This window comes from Podarcis filfolensis (assembly GCF_964270895.1).
Source record: "Podarcis filfolensis genome assembly, chromosome: Z".
Taxonomy (NCBI): Eukaryota; Metazoa; Chordata; class Lepidosauria; order Squamata; family Lacertidae; genus Podarcis; species Podarcis filfolensis.
This window is the reverse complement of record NC_139617.1, coordinates 9,282,275-9,302,387: the sequence shown is the minus strand read 5'-3', so window position 1 is coordinate 9,302,387 and position 20,113 is coordinate 9,282,275. Positions and strand designations below refer to the sequence as shown.

Genomic DNA, 20,113 nt, shown 5'->3' with positions numbered 1-20,113 from the left:
CTTGTCTCAGTGCCCTGTGCAGGTGACTTGCCCAGTACAAGGTGGTTCTTTTAAAATGAGATTCAGAAGTCATACAAAACACAAGTGCGTGAGAAGATTAAAAATTTTATTCTATACAGCAAGCATTATATATGTACCAAGCAAGCACTTCAACCTGCCACTTGGAAGCCCTCAAGAAGCGGCAAAGTGAATCACTCAGGTAGCCTCAGTTTGCACGGCCCCATGGCCATCAGTCCGTGCACGAGCTTCTCCAAAACTCTGCCCACAACCATCCGATTTATAGCTAGCTAGCTAAACCACAGAGCCTAGGGTTTGCCGATCAGAAGGTTGGCAGTTCGAATCCCCGCGACGGGGTGAGCTCCCGTTGCTCAGTCCTTGCTCCTGCCAACCTAGCAGTTTGAAAGTACGTCAAAGTGCAAGTAGATAAATAGGTGCCACTCCGGCGGGAAGGTAAACGGCGTTTCTGTGCACTGCTCTGGTTCGCCAGAAGCAGCTTAGTCATGCTGGCCACATGACCCAGAAGCTGTACGCCAGCTCCCTCAGCCAATAAAGCGAGATGAGCGTCTCAACCCCAGAGTTGTCCGCGACTGGACCTTATGGTCAGGGGTCCGTTTACCTTTTTATCATATCTTGCAGGTGCCTTGGTAGACCAAGCGGTGTTTGAGGAGCTGATCAGGAACTATTTGCCACAGCTGACGGAGCACATGACAGACATGACGTTCTTCTCCTCCGTCTCCCTGTCCTGGTTCCTCACTCTGTTCATCAGCGTGCTGCCCATCGAGAGCGCGGTCAATGTGGTCGACTGCTTCTTCTACGACGGGATCAAGGCCGTTCTGCAGCTGGGCCTGGCTGTGCTAGATTACAACATGGACAGGCTGCTGACTTGTAAGGATGATGCAGAAGCTGTGACTGTCCTCAACAGGTAACAGAGCCTTTTTAAAAAAAAACCTAAAATGCTTGACCTGTCAGTGCATATTGACTCAGAAATAAGTGCTGTTTGGTTCAACTTGTTGCTGCTACTACTACTACTACCAGTAATAATTTATTTATATGCTGCCCATCTGGCTGGGTTACCCAAGCCACTCTGAGCAGCTTCCAACAAATTAAACACAATACATCAAACATTAAAAACTTCCCAATACAGTGGTACATTGGTTCTCAAACTTAATCCATTCCAGGAGTTCTTTCGAATCCTGAAACTGTTTGAAAACCAAGGCGTAGCTTCCAATTGGCTGCAGGAGCTTCCTGCACTCCAGTGGAAGCCACAGAAGCCTCATCAGACGTTCAGCTTCCAAAAAATGTTTGCAAACTGGAACACTTACTTCCAGGTTTGCGGCATTTGGGAGCTGATTTGTTTGGCAACTAAGCCATTCGGGAACCAAGGTACCACTGTACAGGGCTGCCTTCAGATGTCTTCTAAAAGTCAGATAGTTGTTTATTTCCTTGACATCAGGTGGGAGGGTGTTCCACAGGGTGGGCGCCACTACCGAGAAGGCCCTCTGCCTGGTTCCCTGTAGCCTCACTTCTCTCAGTGATGTAACTGTCAGAAGACCCTCGGAACTGGACCTCAGTGTCTGGGCTGAATTTATTTACAATTACATTCATTGTCCACCTTCCCTCCAAAGAGTTCAGGGTAGCATAGAGGTTCCCTGCTCACCATTTTATCTTTGTGAGGTTAAGTTAGGCTGAGAGATGGTGACTGGCCCAAGGTCATCCAGTGAGCTTTGTGGCTGAGTGAGGATTCAAACCCTTGACTTCCAGGTCCTAGTCCAACATTCTTATCCCCAAAACAACAACAATTGGTATTATTATTATTATTATTATTATTATTATTATTATTATTATTATTATTGAAATTTGTAAGCCACCCTTCATTTGAAGATCACAGGGTGATTCACTGCCACCTTAGAAACGACACCACAGTGGAATCCAGTGATATAGGATTGTAACTTGAATACAACTGGAGTAATGTGAATATTTTTCTCCTATACAGATTAGGCCTCTGTCTAGGATCCCCAACCACACCCCGCCAGAATTTCTAATAACCTTTTGCTTTCTGTTTTAATTGAAGAGCAGCACAATGCAGCTTCCCGTCGAAAGCAGCAAAACACAATAAAAACTGGGTGAATTACATTGTGAAAAAAATGTAGCTCCAGCAGCAGCAAGGCAGTGGAGTTTTGAGAAAATGCTGTGGGCGCCAATCACAAAATGGCTGACACAAGACACATTATGTGTTGTGCTTGCAGTGTTTGTGTGTGTGGTGTTGTAGCACCCTGCTTGTGGTTAACGCTTAGCTGGAATGAAATATTCAACACAGCAATAGAGAAATTAAAATAATAATTTATTTGTCAGACAAATAAATGAGAGACACAGTGGTATATGGTTACCAAAGCTCTGCCCACTCCAGCCCTGATGGTCAGCACTTATATTTCCTCAGCTCAGCCCCCTTGCTCCTCCTTTGGCTGCCTCTGTCCAATCAGCCTGGTTGAAATTCCTATTGGCAGTTTGCTCGAACCAATCATAAAAGATACACCCATTTCCTATTGCCTTTTATGGGAGACAAAGAGCTATATTTCCTTCTATCTATAAATGGCAAATAAGTAGTCATATATCTTAGATTAACATTATTATACCTTAATTATTATACCTTAATTAACATTTCACCTTTTGCCCTATTGCCCTATTCACTGCAAAACAGATGGTTAAACAGATGGTGCATGGTTTTTTAATTTTTATCTTAAAAGGATCTTGGGTTCTCCTCTCACACATTATCAATGAAAGATCTCCTTCTTTGGAGGTCTTTAAGCAGAGGCTTGACAACCATATGTCAGGAGTGCTCTGATGGTGTTTCCTGTTTGGCAGGGGGTTGGACTCGATGGCCCTTGTGGTCTCTTCCAACTCCATGATTCTATGATTCTATGAAATAAGAATCTAACATTTCTTACTTTCTAAATCTTTTGCATAATTACATTTAAGCCAATATATTTCATACATTAACATATATAGCTTTTTAGAAGGAAAGGAAAGGCCTTTTCAAAGTAAAAACGGAACTTAATAAAAACAGTTTTGAAAGCAACCCCTTAGATCTACACCCCCCCTTTCAAGCCAGCTGCTGTTTCTATTAGCTCTTTCCCTTTTAACCTTAGGAAGATGTGGCTCAAGTTTAATGGGAGGCACAATAATTATTACTATTTACCAATTCTTAATTGTGTTTTTGTAGCTTGATTGTATTCTATAATTTGTATGGTCAGTGTGACCTTTTGCTCCCAGCCTGTAATTTCCTTTTACAACCCTGAAATACTGCTATAGATCAATGGGGCCCTTGAACAGGAAGATAAACATCTGCCAGAGTATTCAGCCACCTGCTTTATGCCTGGCATGAGAGATACAAACATTTGCAAATATATTTTTTAAGCTCATTTTAAAATACAGATCTTGATCAGATGCCTCATAATACAGATCTTGATCAGATGCCTCAGTGTAACACAAAATGGCTGCCATATCTAAAAGATTGGACTACAAAATGTGCTTTATGGTGGGGCTTGGGGGGAAGGGCACCTACAATCAGAATTATCATTGTTAAAATTTGTGTACCACCCTTCATCCAAAGATCACAGGGTGGTTCACAACATAAAAATGCAGAATAAAGAGACAAAAATCACTCGCTTACGGGCAAAAACTCTTTACTCCTCTGTTCTGAACAAAAGCGTGGGCGAGTTTTCCCTCCTGGCATCCAGTGAAAAGTTAGCAAACAGGAACTGTGGGAAGGAAGAGCAAACCGTCTTTCCGGCACTATCCATTTTTGAGGAGGTGCTTACTGAGGAATTTCATGGGCTCTATAGGCAGTATTGGCTTGCCCACCCCCAGGCGCTGTGCTGATAACCCCTCCTCAACAAAAACTATAAAATATCCACAGCTGCACTACTCAACACTAATAAATAAAATAGCAGGTTGGCACATTTATATTATTATTATTATTATTCATGCACAACAAGGTTTTTCTTTGCAGTCTTTTTTTTTTTAAATACTCATTTCTTTTTTTTTTTAAATGAATATTTATTAAATTTTCCAATTTTATATAAACACAAAAAGAAAAAGAAAAAGAAAAATATTAAAAACAATTCAGTTTCAATAACAGTTTTTCAATCACATGTTTCTTTGACTTCCTCATACCTCCCCTTCTTGTTCTCTAGTTCAATTTGTTAATTCAGCAAATCCTAATCTCTTAACATTCCTTTTAGAATATCACCTTATTTTCCACTCAACTTTTTTAAATTTAATAACAAAAACAATTATAGTCCCCATTATCTTTATCATAACAGCTAGAGACCACCAAAGTTCAAACCAACATCTTTTCAAAGTTCATTAATTTTGTAATATTTCTGTAGATATTCCTTAAATTTCTTCCAATCTTCTTCTGCTGACTTTTCTCCCTGGTCGCGGATTCTGCCGGTCATTTCTGCTAGTCCCTCATTTCTACTCACTTTTAATTCACTATGTTTTGTACATGCCCCCCCCCTTTATTTCAAATGAAGGTTTTTTGACAGTGTTACCAACAAGGACAGTCCTCTGCCTCCAGCAGTGCAGCAGGCCTTGGGTGCGAATGAAGGCAAGAGCCCTCACCCCAAAGTGGACATCACGGACTTGATTCTAGAGTCAAACGAGGTTCGTAAAGTCATTTGGCTTCAGGGGGGTGGGGGGTGTTTTTTGCTCTTTCCTGCATTGCCACTGCCTGTTCAACAAGCCACCTCTTGTGGGTAAAATTGTTTTCTCCTTCAAGGTATCTAATAATAGAATGAAAGGGGCTGAAATATACTCGGAGTCGAGAGTGGATTTCATGCTCTTTATTCAGCTCATAGTGGGACGAGGAATGAAAGCTCCCCCAAAGTATCTGCTTTATATACATTATTTACACAATGGGCTGCATGTGATTGGCTAATTCCGGAATTCTCCTGTAGGCCAATCAGGTTGTGGATTCACTTCCACCTGGAGCTGGATTGGGTGGCTCCTGCAGACCAATCATACTGCTGCATTCTGAATCCTATTGTTCTAGGACCAGTCAGACTGCTGCATTTTGGATCCTATTGTTCTAGGACCAATCAGACTGCTGCATTTTGGATCCTATTCAACTCAGTACATAACAGGGGCCTTAGAAGTAATCTAGCTCCACTGCTCAGCACAGGCTCTAGGATGCATTCCTAATGGGATAGCCTTCCAGATTCTGCTTAAATACCTCCAGTGAAAGATCCTTCTACCTCCTGGGGCAGAACCTCAGGACTATTTTATTTTACTGCATTTATATCCCAACTTTTTCTCCAAGAAGCTCAGGGTGGAACACATGGTCCTGCCCCTTATTTAATCCCCACAAGAAACCTGTATGGAACATTTGCTTTATCTGAACGTCTGTTCAGATCAGCCTTTCTCAACCTGTGGGTCCCCAGATGTTGTTGGACTACAACTCCCATCACCCCTAGCTAGCAAGGCCAGAGCTCAGGGATGATGGAAGTTGTAGTCCAACAACATCTGGGGACCCACAAGTTGAGAACCGCTGGTTCAGATGTAGATGGGTAGTCTGGGGTGAAGCCAAAAGGGTCTCCATTTTTGGATTATATAAATAGGGAGAGTCAAATAAGTACTCATCCCATGACTCCTCATTGTGGTTGGACTATATAGACACATCTTTAAAACTTGGCAATATATTTAACTGCATCTCAATAATTTGCTTTTTATGCTGAATATGCTATGTATATGGCTCTGTTATTGTTTGTATGGCTATGTGTCAGTTTGTACGTATGTTTTATGATAAATCAATTAAAAAACAACCCTGTGAGGTAGGATAGGCTGAGAGGCGGTGACTGTTCCAGTGAGCTTCATAGTTGAGTAGGGATTTGAACCCTGGTCTCTCAAGTCCTAGGGACGCGGGTGGCGCTGTGGGTTAAACCACAGAGCCTAGAACTTGCCGATCAGAAGGTCGGCAGTTCAAATCCCCGTGACGGGGTGAGGTCCTGTTGCTTGGTCCCTGCTCCTGCCAACCTAGCAGTTCGAAAGCACGTCAAAGTGCAAGTAGATAAATAGGTACCGCTCTGGCGGGAAGGTAAACAGTGTTTCTGTGCGCTGCTCTGGTTCATCAGAAGCGGCTTAGTCATGCTCACCACATGACCCGGAAGCTGTACGCCGGCTCCCTCGGCCAGTAAAGCGAGATGAGTGCTGCAACCCCAGAGTCGGCCACGACTGGACCTAATGGTCAGGGGTCCCTTTACCTTTACCCTCAAGTCCTAGTTGGACACCCTAGCCCCAAAAGTAAACCAGGCTTTATGAGAGCTGGGGGTTCCCTCCCATCTTAGAAACTGCTTCCTGATAGTACAGTTGCGTAAATAACGCAGACATAATCCAGAGAGAAAAGAAATTCTGAGAGCATTTTACTGAGGAAAACTGAACAAAACCTTTACATAATTTGAGGGGAAAGGAACAGAGTGGTTTTGTCTTTCTGACATTAGGCAGTGTACAAAGCTGGGAGACATTTAACTAAACATACAGAGGAAAAGCTCCTGCAGAACTGCACAGCCGTTCAGGGCACCTACCTCAGTAAACGTCAAGGCACTTTGTCTGGTTGCTAAGCAACACACCCCCCCCGCGCGCCCCCTGGTTAGCCTTCTTACAGATAACAGAATTAACCCTTTAGTTCCTAATAGAATGATCCTTGCTATTGCACTTCCAATGCTTCCCTGGTAGGAGAGGCTTACCAGTCCTATTGCGGGTCTTGCATCCTGCTGTTCAGGTAGCCAGAACCTTACAGCATCCCAATCCAGTTAGCTCTGCCCCTGGAAGCAGCCTGATGGATTCCTGCTCTTCTCCTAGAAATATGGTGACATCCGATTTGAGGAAGTAGAAAGCATGCGGCGCCGTAACAGGCTGTATGTCATTCAGACCCTGGAGGTCACTACGAAGCAAAATGTGGTGAGTGAACTACATGCTCAGATACCTTGAGCTGTGTGGAACAAGAACATTAGCCATCCTGTTCATTGTATGGTAACTTCACAATGTGTTCGTCGTAGTTGTCGTCATTTTATTTGCTGGCTGTGCATTATTGCTATAATAATTTGCTTTTTTATTTTAAGAGTACAAGTGGATGGATCTCTGCCTCAAGGCGCTTACAGTCGGAAATCCAATAAGGGAAGCAGAGGGCAACTATGTGGTTATTTCAGCTGCACGTGCTTAGACTTAAATCTCATCCGCACTATACATTTAAAGCAGTATCGTACCAGTTTAAACAGTCATGGCCTCCTCCAAAGAAGGCTGGGAACTGTAGCTTGTTAAGGTGCAGAGAACTGTTAGGACACCTCCCTGTTTCCCTCACAGAGCCACAGTTCCCTGGGAAGAGGGGTTGACTGTGAAACCACTCTGGGAATTGCAGCTCTGTGAGAGGAACAGGGGTCTCCTAACAACTCTCAGCACCTTTAGCACCCTAGGATTCTTTGGGGGAGCCTATTCTTTGGGGTGGCTATTTAAAGTGGCTTGACACTGCTTTAAATGACTCAGGACTGCAATACCTCAAGGACCGCCTGTCTTCATATGAACCGAACCAGACCCTGAGACTCTGAGATCATCATCTGAGGCCCTTCCACATGAGGTCCACAAAGTGGCACTACAAGAACGGGGCCTTCTCTGCAGTGGCTCCCCGTCTGTGGAATGCTCTCCCCAGGGAGGTTCGCCTGGCGCCTTCATTGTACACCTTTAGGCACCTGGCAAAAATGTTCCTCTTCTCCCAGGCCTTTGGCTGATTAAGCTATTGCCTTTTAAACTGTGTGTGGTGGAAGGTTGCGTGGCGAGTCGCCTCCCCCCAAGTGAAATGAAGACACTGGATACATTATTTAAGGTTAATGGGCATATAAGGCCACAACTTTATTGATTACAGGAATTGGAAGGTATTGGCCTTAGGCATTGGCTCCTATCGACTACCCGGCATGGGGACCGGGAAGGGTTATCCACCAGCCGTGGGAGTCCTGTTGAAGTACGCCAACTAGGATCCCACGGGTGTCACCGCTCGGGGGCGTGCCGGAGGCCCTCACCTCCCTAGGTTTCGGACAGGGCAACGCCCCCCGGAGTCCTCTACTGGACTACCCTTTCCTCCTGGGGAAGGTGATGGCGCTTCCTTCCCCCTTCATTTGCATAACAATTAACCCTGCCAATGCCTAACCGCCAATACCGAGGAAGTTGTGACGTTTGCTACGAGGTAGGCGAAAAAACCAAATGGCTGGAAGTGCGCCAAGTGGAAAAATTCCTACCAGGCCCCTTGCGGCGACCAACCGAAGTCCATAGCAAGGTCAAAGCTAGCTAAACCTAGAGGGAGGATGGGACGGGAAAACCTGTCAGCTTGAATGGAGGCAAAGAGGGCGGTCCCCGGGCGCGCCGGCCTTAAATGGTCTAGGCCACGCCTCCCCAGCCCGCCGATTGGCGGGCCGGGTCACAGACACGCCCGGGGATTCCCTCATTCTCTCGGGGGCTAAAACCAGCCCCCGCATGTGTGGGAGGGGGTGGGCCCGCAACTCCACCTCCTCTCGAGCTCGGAAGTGGCTTTATTGGTTTGTTTCTGTTCTTAAGGAAGTAGGGAACCTTTTTCATATTGAGGGGCACATTCCCAAGGGCTACAGGCCACAAAGGAGAATTTTCCTTTTCTACAGAGAGTGTGAAGCAGGGTCTGCGAGGGACATCGCCTGAAGACAGGTGTAGTGATATACAGGGCCAGACAGAGAGGCATTGGTACTTGGGGTTCCTAATGAACACAGATGCACCTTGTCTCCACCCTAAAATGGCTTTGCTCAGAAATTTGAGGCGGTTGCATTCAGCGGTTGAAGGAGACATGGAAGAGTTAAGTTAAAAGTGTTTCGACCCAAGTGCACAAGAGGTTCTCAGCTTTTTGCTTCTGTGCCTGATGAAATCTGCCTCTTCTTTTACGAGCTGAAAATCAGCTAATGTCAAAGCACAAAGAACTGAGGGGGAAATGAGATTTACATCCTCCTAACTTGGTTGCTCTCATTCTGTCCTCTGTAGCTGCGTGTTATCTCCCAGGATGTGAAAATAAGTCCTAGCAACCTGGAAGAGCTGTATGAATTATTCAAGGTGAGAAGCTGTTTTTGCCTAATGTGCTTGTTTCCCAAAATTTCTTTGTTTCCCCCTTGAGTATCCTACTGTGACACACCTCCGACAGAACAGAGGAGAATTGATTAACTCCTAGAAACTGGCTAGCTCTTCTTGATCTTCTTTTTAAAATAATAATAATAATAATAAATATCATTTATTTATTTGTACTGTATTTCCCCCGAATCAGTTATTAGTTTATATCCAATACAGTGCTAAGTAACCAATCTGTCAGTGAAAAGAATTGTGCTTGTACAGAGGGACTCCCCCCACCCCCCACAAACACTCTTCTCGTCCCTCATGCACTCCATGTTCTCTCCAAATCTCTGGGCAGTTTGGGAAACCCTAGAACAAGTTTGGGGTGTGTGCAGAAGGGAGGAGAGGCAACAGAAGTCCAGTTGTGCAAGTGTAAATCCTTGTATCGACCGGTTGGTGACGTAGTGCTCCGTTGGATACAAACCGCAAACCATAGTTTCCCAAAGGGGCCGATATCAATACAGTGGTACCTTGGTAGTTGGTAGTCGGCCCCCAAATGCCGCAAACCTGGAAGTGAGTGTTCCGGTTTGCGAACATTTTTCAGAAGCCGGACGTCTGACACGGCTTCCAGTCGAGTGCAGGAAGTTCCTGCAGCCAATCAGAAGCTGCGCCTTGGTTTTCGAACCGTCGAACAGACTCCCGGAACGGATTAAATTCAAGAACCAAGGTACCACTGTGTAAAGACACTGCGAGCAGATGATACAGGCCCTGCCAAGGGCTTGGAAACTGAAAAGACAAGGGACACAAGAAGAAGTAGAGAAGTGCAATTAGTGCTTCAAGGATGGAATAAAGTGAGGAGCTGTAAATATGCACATTTATTTCCAGTTTGCTTGGATAGCAACCAGCAACTTTTTGTTCTTCCTCCCCTTTTGCTTCTGCAGTCCCTGAGCAATAGGCAGTGCTACTTATTTTAAAGCATTTATCAAGTCACTTCATATTTTTATAATTTCTAGGCGGTGTACTCTCTCTCCTCCCCCCCCCCCCCAGTTTAGGCACTAGGCATTCAGCTGGTAGCATTCCACCTGAAATCACAGGTCAGAGTTTGTGGGGAGTGCATCTTTAAAATGATATTTTGTGTGTGTGTGTGTGTGTGTGTGCGTGTGCAATATCATTTTAAAGATGCACTCCCCACAAACTACGACCTGTGATTTCAGGCAGAACACTACTAGTTGAATGCACAACTAGTGTTTCTACTGACCATCAGACATTTTCAGTGTTATCTCTGATGCTTTACTATGTTAAACATGGTTCACAAATGTCTGGAACATCAGTTTGCCAGGGTGCTTGACCTGAACACAGATGGATGCTGGAGAGAGACTCAGTCTGACAATTTCAGGGCATATTTGTTTTTCTCCTCTGACTATATTAACAGGGCAGGATACCTCCATATTCCCCAAGCTTCTCATTCTTCGTTATGGTTAATAAATACCACCAGATACTCAGTGAAGTAAGATTGTAATTTTGTATGCTGGTTTTCAGTTGTAAAAATAAATTTAAAAAGACATTCCTGTGTTCCTTTTCTTTCTTTTTCTTTGCTTTATTTTTTAAAAAATATATATTTAATTTTCAAATTTACAAACAATCATCAAGCAACCAAAAAAAATAAAAATAAAAATGAATTCCATAAATTCCCATGAACTTCGTTCCTCCCCTTTGTGGGTCCTTATGTTAAGTTTTTTTCCTCCTGCATCTTCTCTGTTGATCCAGTTCTATTAAATCTCCATTGCAACCATAGTCCAACGTTCAAGTCCTACTAATAATTTAAATTGCTTACAACGATTTTCAACATAAATTACATATTTTCCCCATTCCTTATTAAAATTTTGGTCTTCCTGATTCCTAATTCTTCCGGTCGTTTTTTGCCATTTCTTCATAGTCCTAATAATAATAATAATAGCAATTTATTTATACCCCACCCATCTGGCTGGGTTTCCCCAGCCACTCTGGGCGGCTTCCAACAGAATATTAAAATACAATAGTCTATTAAACATTAAAACCTTCCCTAAAGAGGGCTGCCTTCAGATGTCTTCTAAAAATCTGGTAGTTGTTTTTCTCTTTGGCATCTGGTGTGAGGGTGTTCCACAGGGCGGGTGCCACTACCGAGAATCAGTACAATCTGCCATTCTTCTCTGGTAGGGACTGTGTCTTCTTTCCATCTCTCTTCTTTTGGGGGGGGGGGATGGCTACATGTTTTTGTATGCAGCAAAGACATCAACAAAAAGTTGTAGGTATAGGAAATTACCTGTCGCTGTTACCTCTGAGCGACAACACGGAAGCAATGTGTTCTTATCCTTGTTCTTTCTCCCCCGCAAGTATTGCTCTTATTTAACACATGGGCTTTTGTGCATATTTTGCAGAAGGAGCATTTTCTCTCCTGCTACTGGAGCATGGACAGCCCAGCCCTGAAGCACCATGATCCCAGCCTCCCCTACCTGGACCAGTATCGCATCGACTGCCAGCAGTTCCGTGTCCTCTACCATCTCCTGAGCCCTTGGGCGCATTGTGCAAACAGGGACTCCCTTGCTCTGTGGACGTTCCGGTTGCTGGATGAGAACCTAGATGGGCTTATAAACTTCAAAGAATTTGCCTCTGCTCTGGGTACACTGCTGAATGCATACCATAGGGTCATGTGCTCCTCAGTCTTGGGCTGGGTTGGTTATATTTGCCAATGGACTCGCTGTCCATTTGGGGTGGCAAGAATGGCAGTGGAAGCAGCCTCAACAGGTTATGTTTGGTAGTATTTTTGCCATTCTATCCACTAAAATGCCAGTGATTTGTTTTTTTGCATTTTAATGAGATAGGCCTGTATGATTCTGGATTTTTACCTGGTTTTAATAACAACAGTTGTAGACTCTTTCCATGACTTAGGCACTATATTGCCAGCCAATATGCTGTCAAACAATCTTTGCATATGGGACAATAACGTCTCAGATAATTTTTTATAGAAATATCTAGGTATACCATCCATGCCTGGCACTTTACGTGGCTTAAATTTATTTATTGCTTTAGTTATATCTTTCAGCTTTATTGGTGCTACTAAGGACAGTTTTTGTTCATCTGTGTGGGTTAAACCACAGAGCCTTGGGCTTGCCAATCAGAAGGTCGGCGGTTCGAATCCCCATAATGGGGTGAGCTCCCATTGTTCGGTCCCAGCTCCTGCCAACCTAGCAGCTCGAAAGCACGTCAAAGTGCAAGTAGATAAATGGGTACCGCTCCGGCGGGAAGGTAAACAGCGTTTCCATGCGCTGCTCTGGTTTTGCCAGAAGCGGCTTAGTCATGCTGGCCACATGACCCAGAAGCTGTACGCCGGCTCCCTCGGCCAATAAAGCGAGATGAGCGCCGCAACCCCAGAGTCGGTCACGACTGGACCTAATGGTCAGGGGTCCCTTTACCTTTAATTTTCTCTGACCTTTTAGTTTCTAAGTATTGTCAGCTTGAACCCCCCCCCCCCAGGTTCAAGTTTTCCTTTGTATATAATTTTTTGTAAAATGATTTGAATTTATTTTTATTCGATTTGAAACCAAATATTGTGACCCACTGTTCGTTTTTAGAGAGCTGTTTCTATATATGCTAATAATCTTAGCAGGTTATACTATTTGTCCATAATGCCCATTATTGTCCACTTAAGAACCTGGGAAACTGCCTTATCCTGAGCCAGACTCATTGGCCCATGTACCTCAGTACTGTCAACACTGACTGGCAGCAGCTCTTTGGGGTCTTAGGCAGTGGCCAGTTCCGAGGGCTACCTGGAGATGCGGGGATTGAACCTTCTACATGCAAAGCAGATGCTTACCATCAGTTTCATTACACCCAGGCAGCAAGAGTTGGGGATAACGCTCCCCTGTACACCTGAGACTTCTGAATATGAATAATCTTTCTCTCTCCCCGCCCCCACCATCCTTCTCTGTTTGTTAGATGTCATGTATCATGGGAGCTTTACCCAAAAGCTGAAGCTGCTTTTCAAATTGCACATACCTCCAGGTGAGTCACTTTTGGGAGATCATGTATTAGTTGTTCCATTGCCTGCCTGGGATTGTGAAGGATCTCGCTTGCATTTTCTGTGTTTATTAAATACAATTTTATTGGCTTCATTGCTTTCCTCCAAGGAGCTCAGAGTGGCATACGTAGTTCCCCTTCTCTCTCATTTTATCTGCTTAGCAACCTTGCAAGGTAGGCTGAGAGACACTAACAGGCCCAAGATCAGCTTGTGAACTTCATGGCTGAATCTGGATTTGAAACTTGGTCCCGTCCCCTCCCCCCCGCCCCAGGTCCTAGCCTATCACTGCTGGCTATCATGTTGTTTTAATATGTCAGTTATTTTATTGTTTTATGCTTATACCTTATTAGCTGCTTTGACTATTTTGTGTAGAAAAGTAGGTTGCTTTCATTAAGAAATTACCTCTCAGGGCTGTAGTGAAAATGAGAGTGGCAGAGGGGGGAGATATATCCCCGAGCTCTTTCAAGGAAGAACAGGATAACAATTTTGCTGCTTGCTGTATGGCAGGGTGGCCTGAGACAAGAATGATCTTTTTCAGACTCAGTTCTCCATCTGTATAATGGGAATAATGGGCTGCAAGGATAAACTAAACAAAAGTTTTTTGTGTGGACCGTCCTTTGCAAATGCAAAGTTCTAGCGACAGTGGTTCTCTGCTATCCTCAAAATTCTGTTTCCTTTTTTGCAGCTTTCACTGAAGTGGAATCCCTAAGCCCTTCCAAAGGGACTCAGCTATCTAAAGAAGAGTTGATCCACTTTAGCCAATTAAATGGTAAGCCTCAAGCATGCTCTGTTTATAGAAGCAGGCGGAGATTAATCCTCCCCCCACCCATTCCGCTGGGAAGGGGACCGGCAGCAGAACTCCAACTTGAAGTGCCAAGAAATGAATTTTAGGTTCCAACTTCTGAGAGCCAAAAGAAGCAGGATGTTCAGGTCTGTAGTTTCATATAGAAGCTGCCTCCACACTGAACCCTGCCATTTAAAGGTACCGAAACCAGAATTGACTGAAGTGAGACTGTTAGAGCTGCACCAGACTGCCTGATAAGCATTTGTCATGAACTACTTGTGTGGGACGCTGGTGGCGCTGTGGTCTAAACACAGAGCCTAGGGCTTGCCGATCAGAAGGTTTGAATCCCCACAACGGGGTGAGCTCCCGTTGCTCAGTCCCTGCTCCTGCCAACCTAGCAGTTCAAAAGCACGTCAAAGTGCAAGTAGATAAATAGGTACCGCTCCGGCGGGAAGGTAAATGGCGTTTCCGTGCGCTGCTCTGGTTTGCCAGAAGCGGCTTAGTCATGCTGGTCACATGACCCGGAAGCTGTATGCCGGCTCCCTCGGCCAATAAAGCGAGATGAGCACCGCAACCCCAGAGTCGTCTGCGACTGGACCTAATGGTCAGGGGTCCCTTTACCTTTACCTTACTTGTACAAAGCTCACAGCATGTTTAGACTTTGGGACCCTCCAGGTGTCCTTTTTAAAAATCATGCATTCATTATGATTTGTGTTCATGACAGTATCAGGGTGGGTTTATACGATCCTGCTTCAATACCGTTTATTCTGTTTTATCAGGACTTGTTATATCCTGTTCTCTCTCCTCGTTCCCTCTCTTCTTTTAAACAGAATTGGGAGAAAGGGGTAATTTAAAGTGGCAAGGGTGCTCCATTTTTGCAAAAGTGGCTCAGAACCACTAATAAACTTTACCTTTAAAAAAAATGCAGCAAATTGTATTTGGTAATAGCTAAACTATTTGCAACCATTTGCCTGTCCCATTGAGGGAGGAAATGAGAATTTTTAAAGTGTGCAGCTCATATCTTTCTAAGCAATAGACAGCTGAGGATGTGAAACAGACACCAGAAAAATAGAGTGGACTGCAACTGAGACCCCTTTTCTTTAGCTGCCTTTCAGAACTTAAAGGCATTTGATGCATCACAGCTGGGGGGGACGGACCCTGTAGTTTTCCAGTGCTTCTCTTTTCTATAAAAAATTCAGGTTGTAAAAAATTCAGACATTACAGCCAAAGTTCATTGGGCAGACTGTATGCTTTCCACGCAGTAAGTCCCTGGTTCAAATGCTGGCATCTCTTGTTAAAAAAGATTTAAGTAGCACCTGCTGTGAAATAACTCTGGCTGAGGCTTTGAAGAACCCTGTCAACACAGGCAGTGCTGAGCTAGGTGGATGAATAAAACTTATTCACACATAACACTAAACCATGGTTTGAGAAGGAGCTTGGAGCTTCCACTTCAATTTAAGTTAAGTGTAACATCTGAACTCTAAACTGTAGTTCATCTTAAGCCAGTGGTTTTCAACCAGTGTGCTTTAGCCATGAGGGTGCCTTGAGGGATGGTCAGGGGTGCCATGGGCAACACTGGCCTTCCCTCGTTCCTTCCCTCCCTTCCTCCGATGGCCTCTCACATCTCTGCCTCCGAAAGGCTTGCACAACCGTTTGTTGCAGCAGCCCTGGCTACAAGCTCGCCAGGTGAATGGTGCCTCTGGGGCTGGCCAGGGGGTGCTTCCTAGGCCCCTGTGGGGCCGTGTGAGGAGGCACCTCTGTTTGGGGCAGAGGGGGCAACTCAGAGACCAGGGGCGGCAGCAGCAGCTGCCCAGAGGACTCCCAAGGAGGGGGGAGAGGAGGAAGAGATGAGGCTGAGGGAACCCTCCACAAGGGAGGTGAGAGGCTGCAAGCTCTGCAGGCAAGGGGTGACATAACTGGGCTCCTGAGCCCCACAGGGGGGCCGCAGAAAGAATGTACTTGGTCAAGGGGGGTGTGGACCCAAAAATGTTGAAAACCTCTGTCTTAACCAAGTGGTTTGTTGAAACAAGCCAGCTTCTTAAACTATGGTTTGATATTGGCCTGTTTCAGCAAACCATTGTCAAAATTAAGAACAGATTTATTATCAGGTTAGGAAAAAATTGAATAACAATAAATAAAATATTTATGAAAAAATACTGTAATTAAAAGATCGAAGCAAAAGTGGCCAGGTTGCGGGGAGGGGTGGGAAAGTTATGAGCCCAGTGCTCATTGCAGCTCTTTCTTGTATGATTTAGCATTCTGTCCAAACCAACCCATAAACTCTCTGGTTTGAGGCAGCTTCCTATGTCCATTTTTATCCTCCTCTTCTATCCTAGTTTCTTCTCCTGAGGACCGTGAAGGTGCTGATGCTTTAAACAGGAGCCCAGAAAAAGGTTGGTGAACTTAATTAATATCCAGAGAACTTGCGTCAATCTATACATATTGTCAGGGAACTGACATCAGAGCCAGAGGCGGAGGCAAGGCTCCCAAGCGATGCGGGAGAAGGGCCCAGCAGGGAGAGAGGCAGCTCATCCGCTGGGGAAGGAAATCAGCGTAACACCAGGGATAAAGGGGGGCAGATGGGGGAATCGGCGAGGGGGCTCCAGGACTCCTCGCCGGAGACCAGCGGGGAGAGCACGGGTCCTCCGCTGCCCACACCCACCCTGCGCAGAAGACTTCCGCGCAGGGAAAGTAGGCGTAGACTTGGCGTCAAAGAACTTCTTTGCTGGAAGAAGTTAAAGAAACGCCCACTGACGGATTCTGCTAGCGACTGAAACAGCCACGAAGTGAATGGCTGTCCAGACAGAAAAGGTTTAACCAGGCAACCTAGCCAGGAGTGGTGGCAGCTTACGCACGAGCAACCCCTATAACCATTACACATATCATGCAGGGAAGATGCTGTTTTCTACTCTGTGCTGTAATATTTAAGTTATGATAATATATATATTCAAGTTGGAAGGGTCCCAAGGATCCTCTAGTCTAACCCCCCTGCAATGCAGGAATCTCACCTAGTGCACACATTAGAAATGGCCATCCAACCTCTGCTTTAAACCTCCAAGGAAGGAGAGTCCACAACCACCTTCCAAGGGAGTTTTGTCAGCTCTTACTGACAGAACGTTCTTCCTCCTGTTGAGTTAGAATCTTCTCTCAACCGTTCCTCATAAGACTTGGTTTCCAGACCCTTGATCTTGGGAGCAGCTAACATGCTGCACTCCAGTTTTTGGAAACTCAGCTTCCATTGCCCTCCAGCCAGCACGCTGTCGTGAAATTTGAATGCCCTCCTGAACCGCCAAATTCCTCTTCCAGATGTTGCAGCTGACAATATAGAAAGTGTGGGAGAGCAGAGAAATTGGGTTGTTTTATTGATCTACCTAGCCTTCTTCCTCTGTTTGAGTCCTGCCTGTCCTCTGGAGATCTCAGGGTAGCATGTAGGATGGGGGCAGTCCATATGCTGCCCACCAAAGGTCAAGTTCTCCAGGTGGCAAAGGCAGCGAGGGTGGGGAAGTTCTGCTCCTCCCAGGGGGGAAAAAGACAGAAATCTCACTTTGGAAGACCAAAGTCTGTACAGTAGCAGCAATCAGGCAGTGGTTCTCAACCTGTGGGTCCCCAGATGTTGTTGGACTACAACTCCCATCATCCCTGAGCTTTGGCCTTGCTAGCTAGGGGTGATGGGAGTTGTAGTTCAGCAACATCTGGGGACCCAGATGCTGAGAATTCTAGGCACTCCATGGAGTGAAGGGTATTTTACCTGCATGCAGAGGGTCCCAGGTTCAATCCCTGCTATCGCCAGGTGGGGCTGGGAGCATCCCCTGCCTGAATCCTGGAGACCGGCTACCAGTCGGTGTGGACAGTATTGTGCTTGGTGGACCAATAACCTGACTTTGATAAGGCAGGTTCCTATGTTCCATTGTGTTCCATTCCCCTATTCACCTTTTTGCCTGTTGCAAAACAGCATTTCATAGCCACCGACCATACTCAGTCTTCATTGGGACGCTTTTGTCTCTTCCCCACCCCAGAATTTTAAACCTAAACATTTTATTTTTGCACTTCTGTAAACCTTGGGTCTCCCTCGAGGCTGTTGGATAACCTCTGAGTGGTGCTGCTTTGGCTATGTAAACGATGGCACCCAGAGAACTATTTTCATGCCAACATGATGTCCTCCAGATATCTTTGAACTGCAGCTCCCACCATCCCTGATGAGGGTTTTGGGAGTCCTCATCCCTGCTGCAAAGCCCCAGTGTGATCCTGCAAGAGCAACATAGAGACTGCTGTGGGTAGAGTGAGGATTTCACTATTCATTTGTGTCTTGTTGCCTTCCAATTAGGTAAAGGAAAGGTTGACATCCAGGCCTATTTGAAGCAGTGGCAGGATGAATTGCTAAAAAAAGAAGAAAGCATTAAGGATTTGCCCCGCATGGACCAGGTAAAACTCACCTATGGGAGAACTTGCAAGGGGGGTGTTATCTGGGGTTTGGTTCGTTGGTAGGAGCAAACAATGACCCCTGAGCCTGACACATGCTAACAGGGTAACAGGTCATTAAAATAAAGAAGGAATTATAGAGTAGGAAGGTGGGGGCATCTAGTCTAATTCCTTTCTTAATGCAGGAAATTCAGAGTTCAGGCATCCCTGGCAGACCGCTGTGGCCAGCCACTGCTCGAAGGTGTCCAGGAAAGCCCAGTACAGTTGTACTTCTCCCCCTCCCAGCTATGCCCATCTGTCTGTGTGCTTGTACATACGTGTGTAGGTGGGGCTTGGGCATGAATCCTTGGAATATGATTGGGCGCAATTCTCTACTCACTTACCTGGTAAGTGGAATTCATTGGGGCATATTTCTGGATAAACATGGATTGTGCTGCTTGGCCATTTCCCTGTTTTCATTTATCTGTACAGTGGCATGTCGGGTTAAGTACTTAATTCGTTCCAGAGGTCCATTCTTAACCTGAAACTGTTCTTTTTTTTCCCCTTTTTTTAAAATGATATTTATTAAGAGTTTCAAAAATACAAAAAAGAAAAGAAGAAAAAATAAGAAAAAGTACATAAAAGCCAATACACCACAACAAAAAAGAAAAATACAAATCCCATATTACATCTTTCATTTGCTTATTTCCTTGACCTCCTCCCTTTTTGTATTCTAACTTAATTAGTTATTTCAGCAAATTCTTTCCATCTTTCTCAATTATTATTTGAATAATTTATCTTGACAGTCTAACCTATTAATTAACTCAGCAAATCCTTTCCATCTTTCACCACATTCTGTTATTCAATCTGCCTTAATTTGTTTAACCTTATTTTACCATAAAATACCTTAAAACTTAAAAACTTAATACTTATTTATGCATAACTCCTTATATCCTTTCTACTAAAGCCAGATAGTTTCATTCCAACATTTTCCCTAATATTCATTAATTTTAACACTAATTCCCAAAATAAAAATTTTTCTTCATAAACTTTCTTCCAATTTTCATCCAACGTCCCTTCTTCCTGGTCTCGGGTCATGTCAGTCCTTACTGTCCATTCCATCCAGTCCATCAACCTGGTGATCTTATGTCCGAGGCCCTTAAATCTCTTCCATGCCCCTTCTGCAGATCTTCTTCTTGTTGTTTATACTTGCACTTTTCCTTGTCTTTTGTTGGTCTCTTTCTTAATTTCTTTCCTTTCTCCTTGAGGAGTAGATCTCTGGGGGATTCCAGCCGATAATTATTTCCATCTCCCCTCATCAGACCAACCCATTCCCCACAGTCCCACTCCCCGCAGTCATCAATGTGATCCAAAAAATAATTAACAGCATATTTCAAAGTCCCTCCAAAGTTAATAGCCTCCTCAGCTCCAGGCTCCCCCTGGCCCACTCCAAATTCAATCTTCAAAAACAGCGGCTTATGCTCCTGCAGGGCCTCGGATCTCTCCATTTGTATTACTTGAGGTGCAACCGCCACCTCCTCCATTATCATCTGCCCTTGCATTTGCCCAGTCGAACCAGTTTCCTGAGTTGGTCCCTGTATGATCTCTGTGTCAGCATTCCCTGTTTGTCCACATTTACTGACTACAACAGTCATCAAATCCAACTTCTCATTCATCAGATCCATCTTCTCATGCAGATGCTCCAGCAAGGCATTTGTTTTACAGAAAGCCTGCACCAAGACTTCCTCCCAACACATTTT

At 44.8% G+C, this 20,113-nt stretch overlaps 1 protein-coding gene across 4 annotated transcripts in view; it reads left to right on the top strand.

Moving 5' to 3' along the window:
* Window positions 1-20,113, top strand: part of TBC1D8B (TBC1 domain family member 8B) — a 55,273-nt gene that overhangs the window by 28,084 nt on the left and 7,076 nt on the right. For all 4 annotated transcript variants that reach the window (XM_083595689.1, XM_083595690.1, XM_083595692.1 and 1 more), the window contains 9 exons: window positions 637-922; window positions 4,536-4,665; window positions 6,859-6,957; window positions 9,052-9,120; window positions 11,532-11,772; window positions 13,090-13,155; window positions 13,857-13,940; window positions 16,292-16,348; window positions 18,280-18,377. In XM_083595689.1, the coding sequence (XP_083451815.1) occupies window positions 637-922; window positions 4,536-4,665; window positions 6,859-6,957; window positions 9,052-9,120; window positions 11,532-11,772; window positions 13,090-13,155; window positions 13,857-13,940; window positions 16,292-16,348; window positions 18,280-18,377 (1,130 nt within the window). The remainder of the gene's footprint in view (window positions 1-636; window positions 923-4,535; window positions 4,666-6,858; window positions 6,958-9,051; window positions 9,121-11,531; window positions 11,773-13,089; window positions 13,156-13,856; window positions 13,941-16,291; window positions 16,349-18,279; window positions 18,378-20,113) is intronic.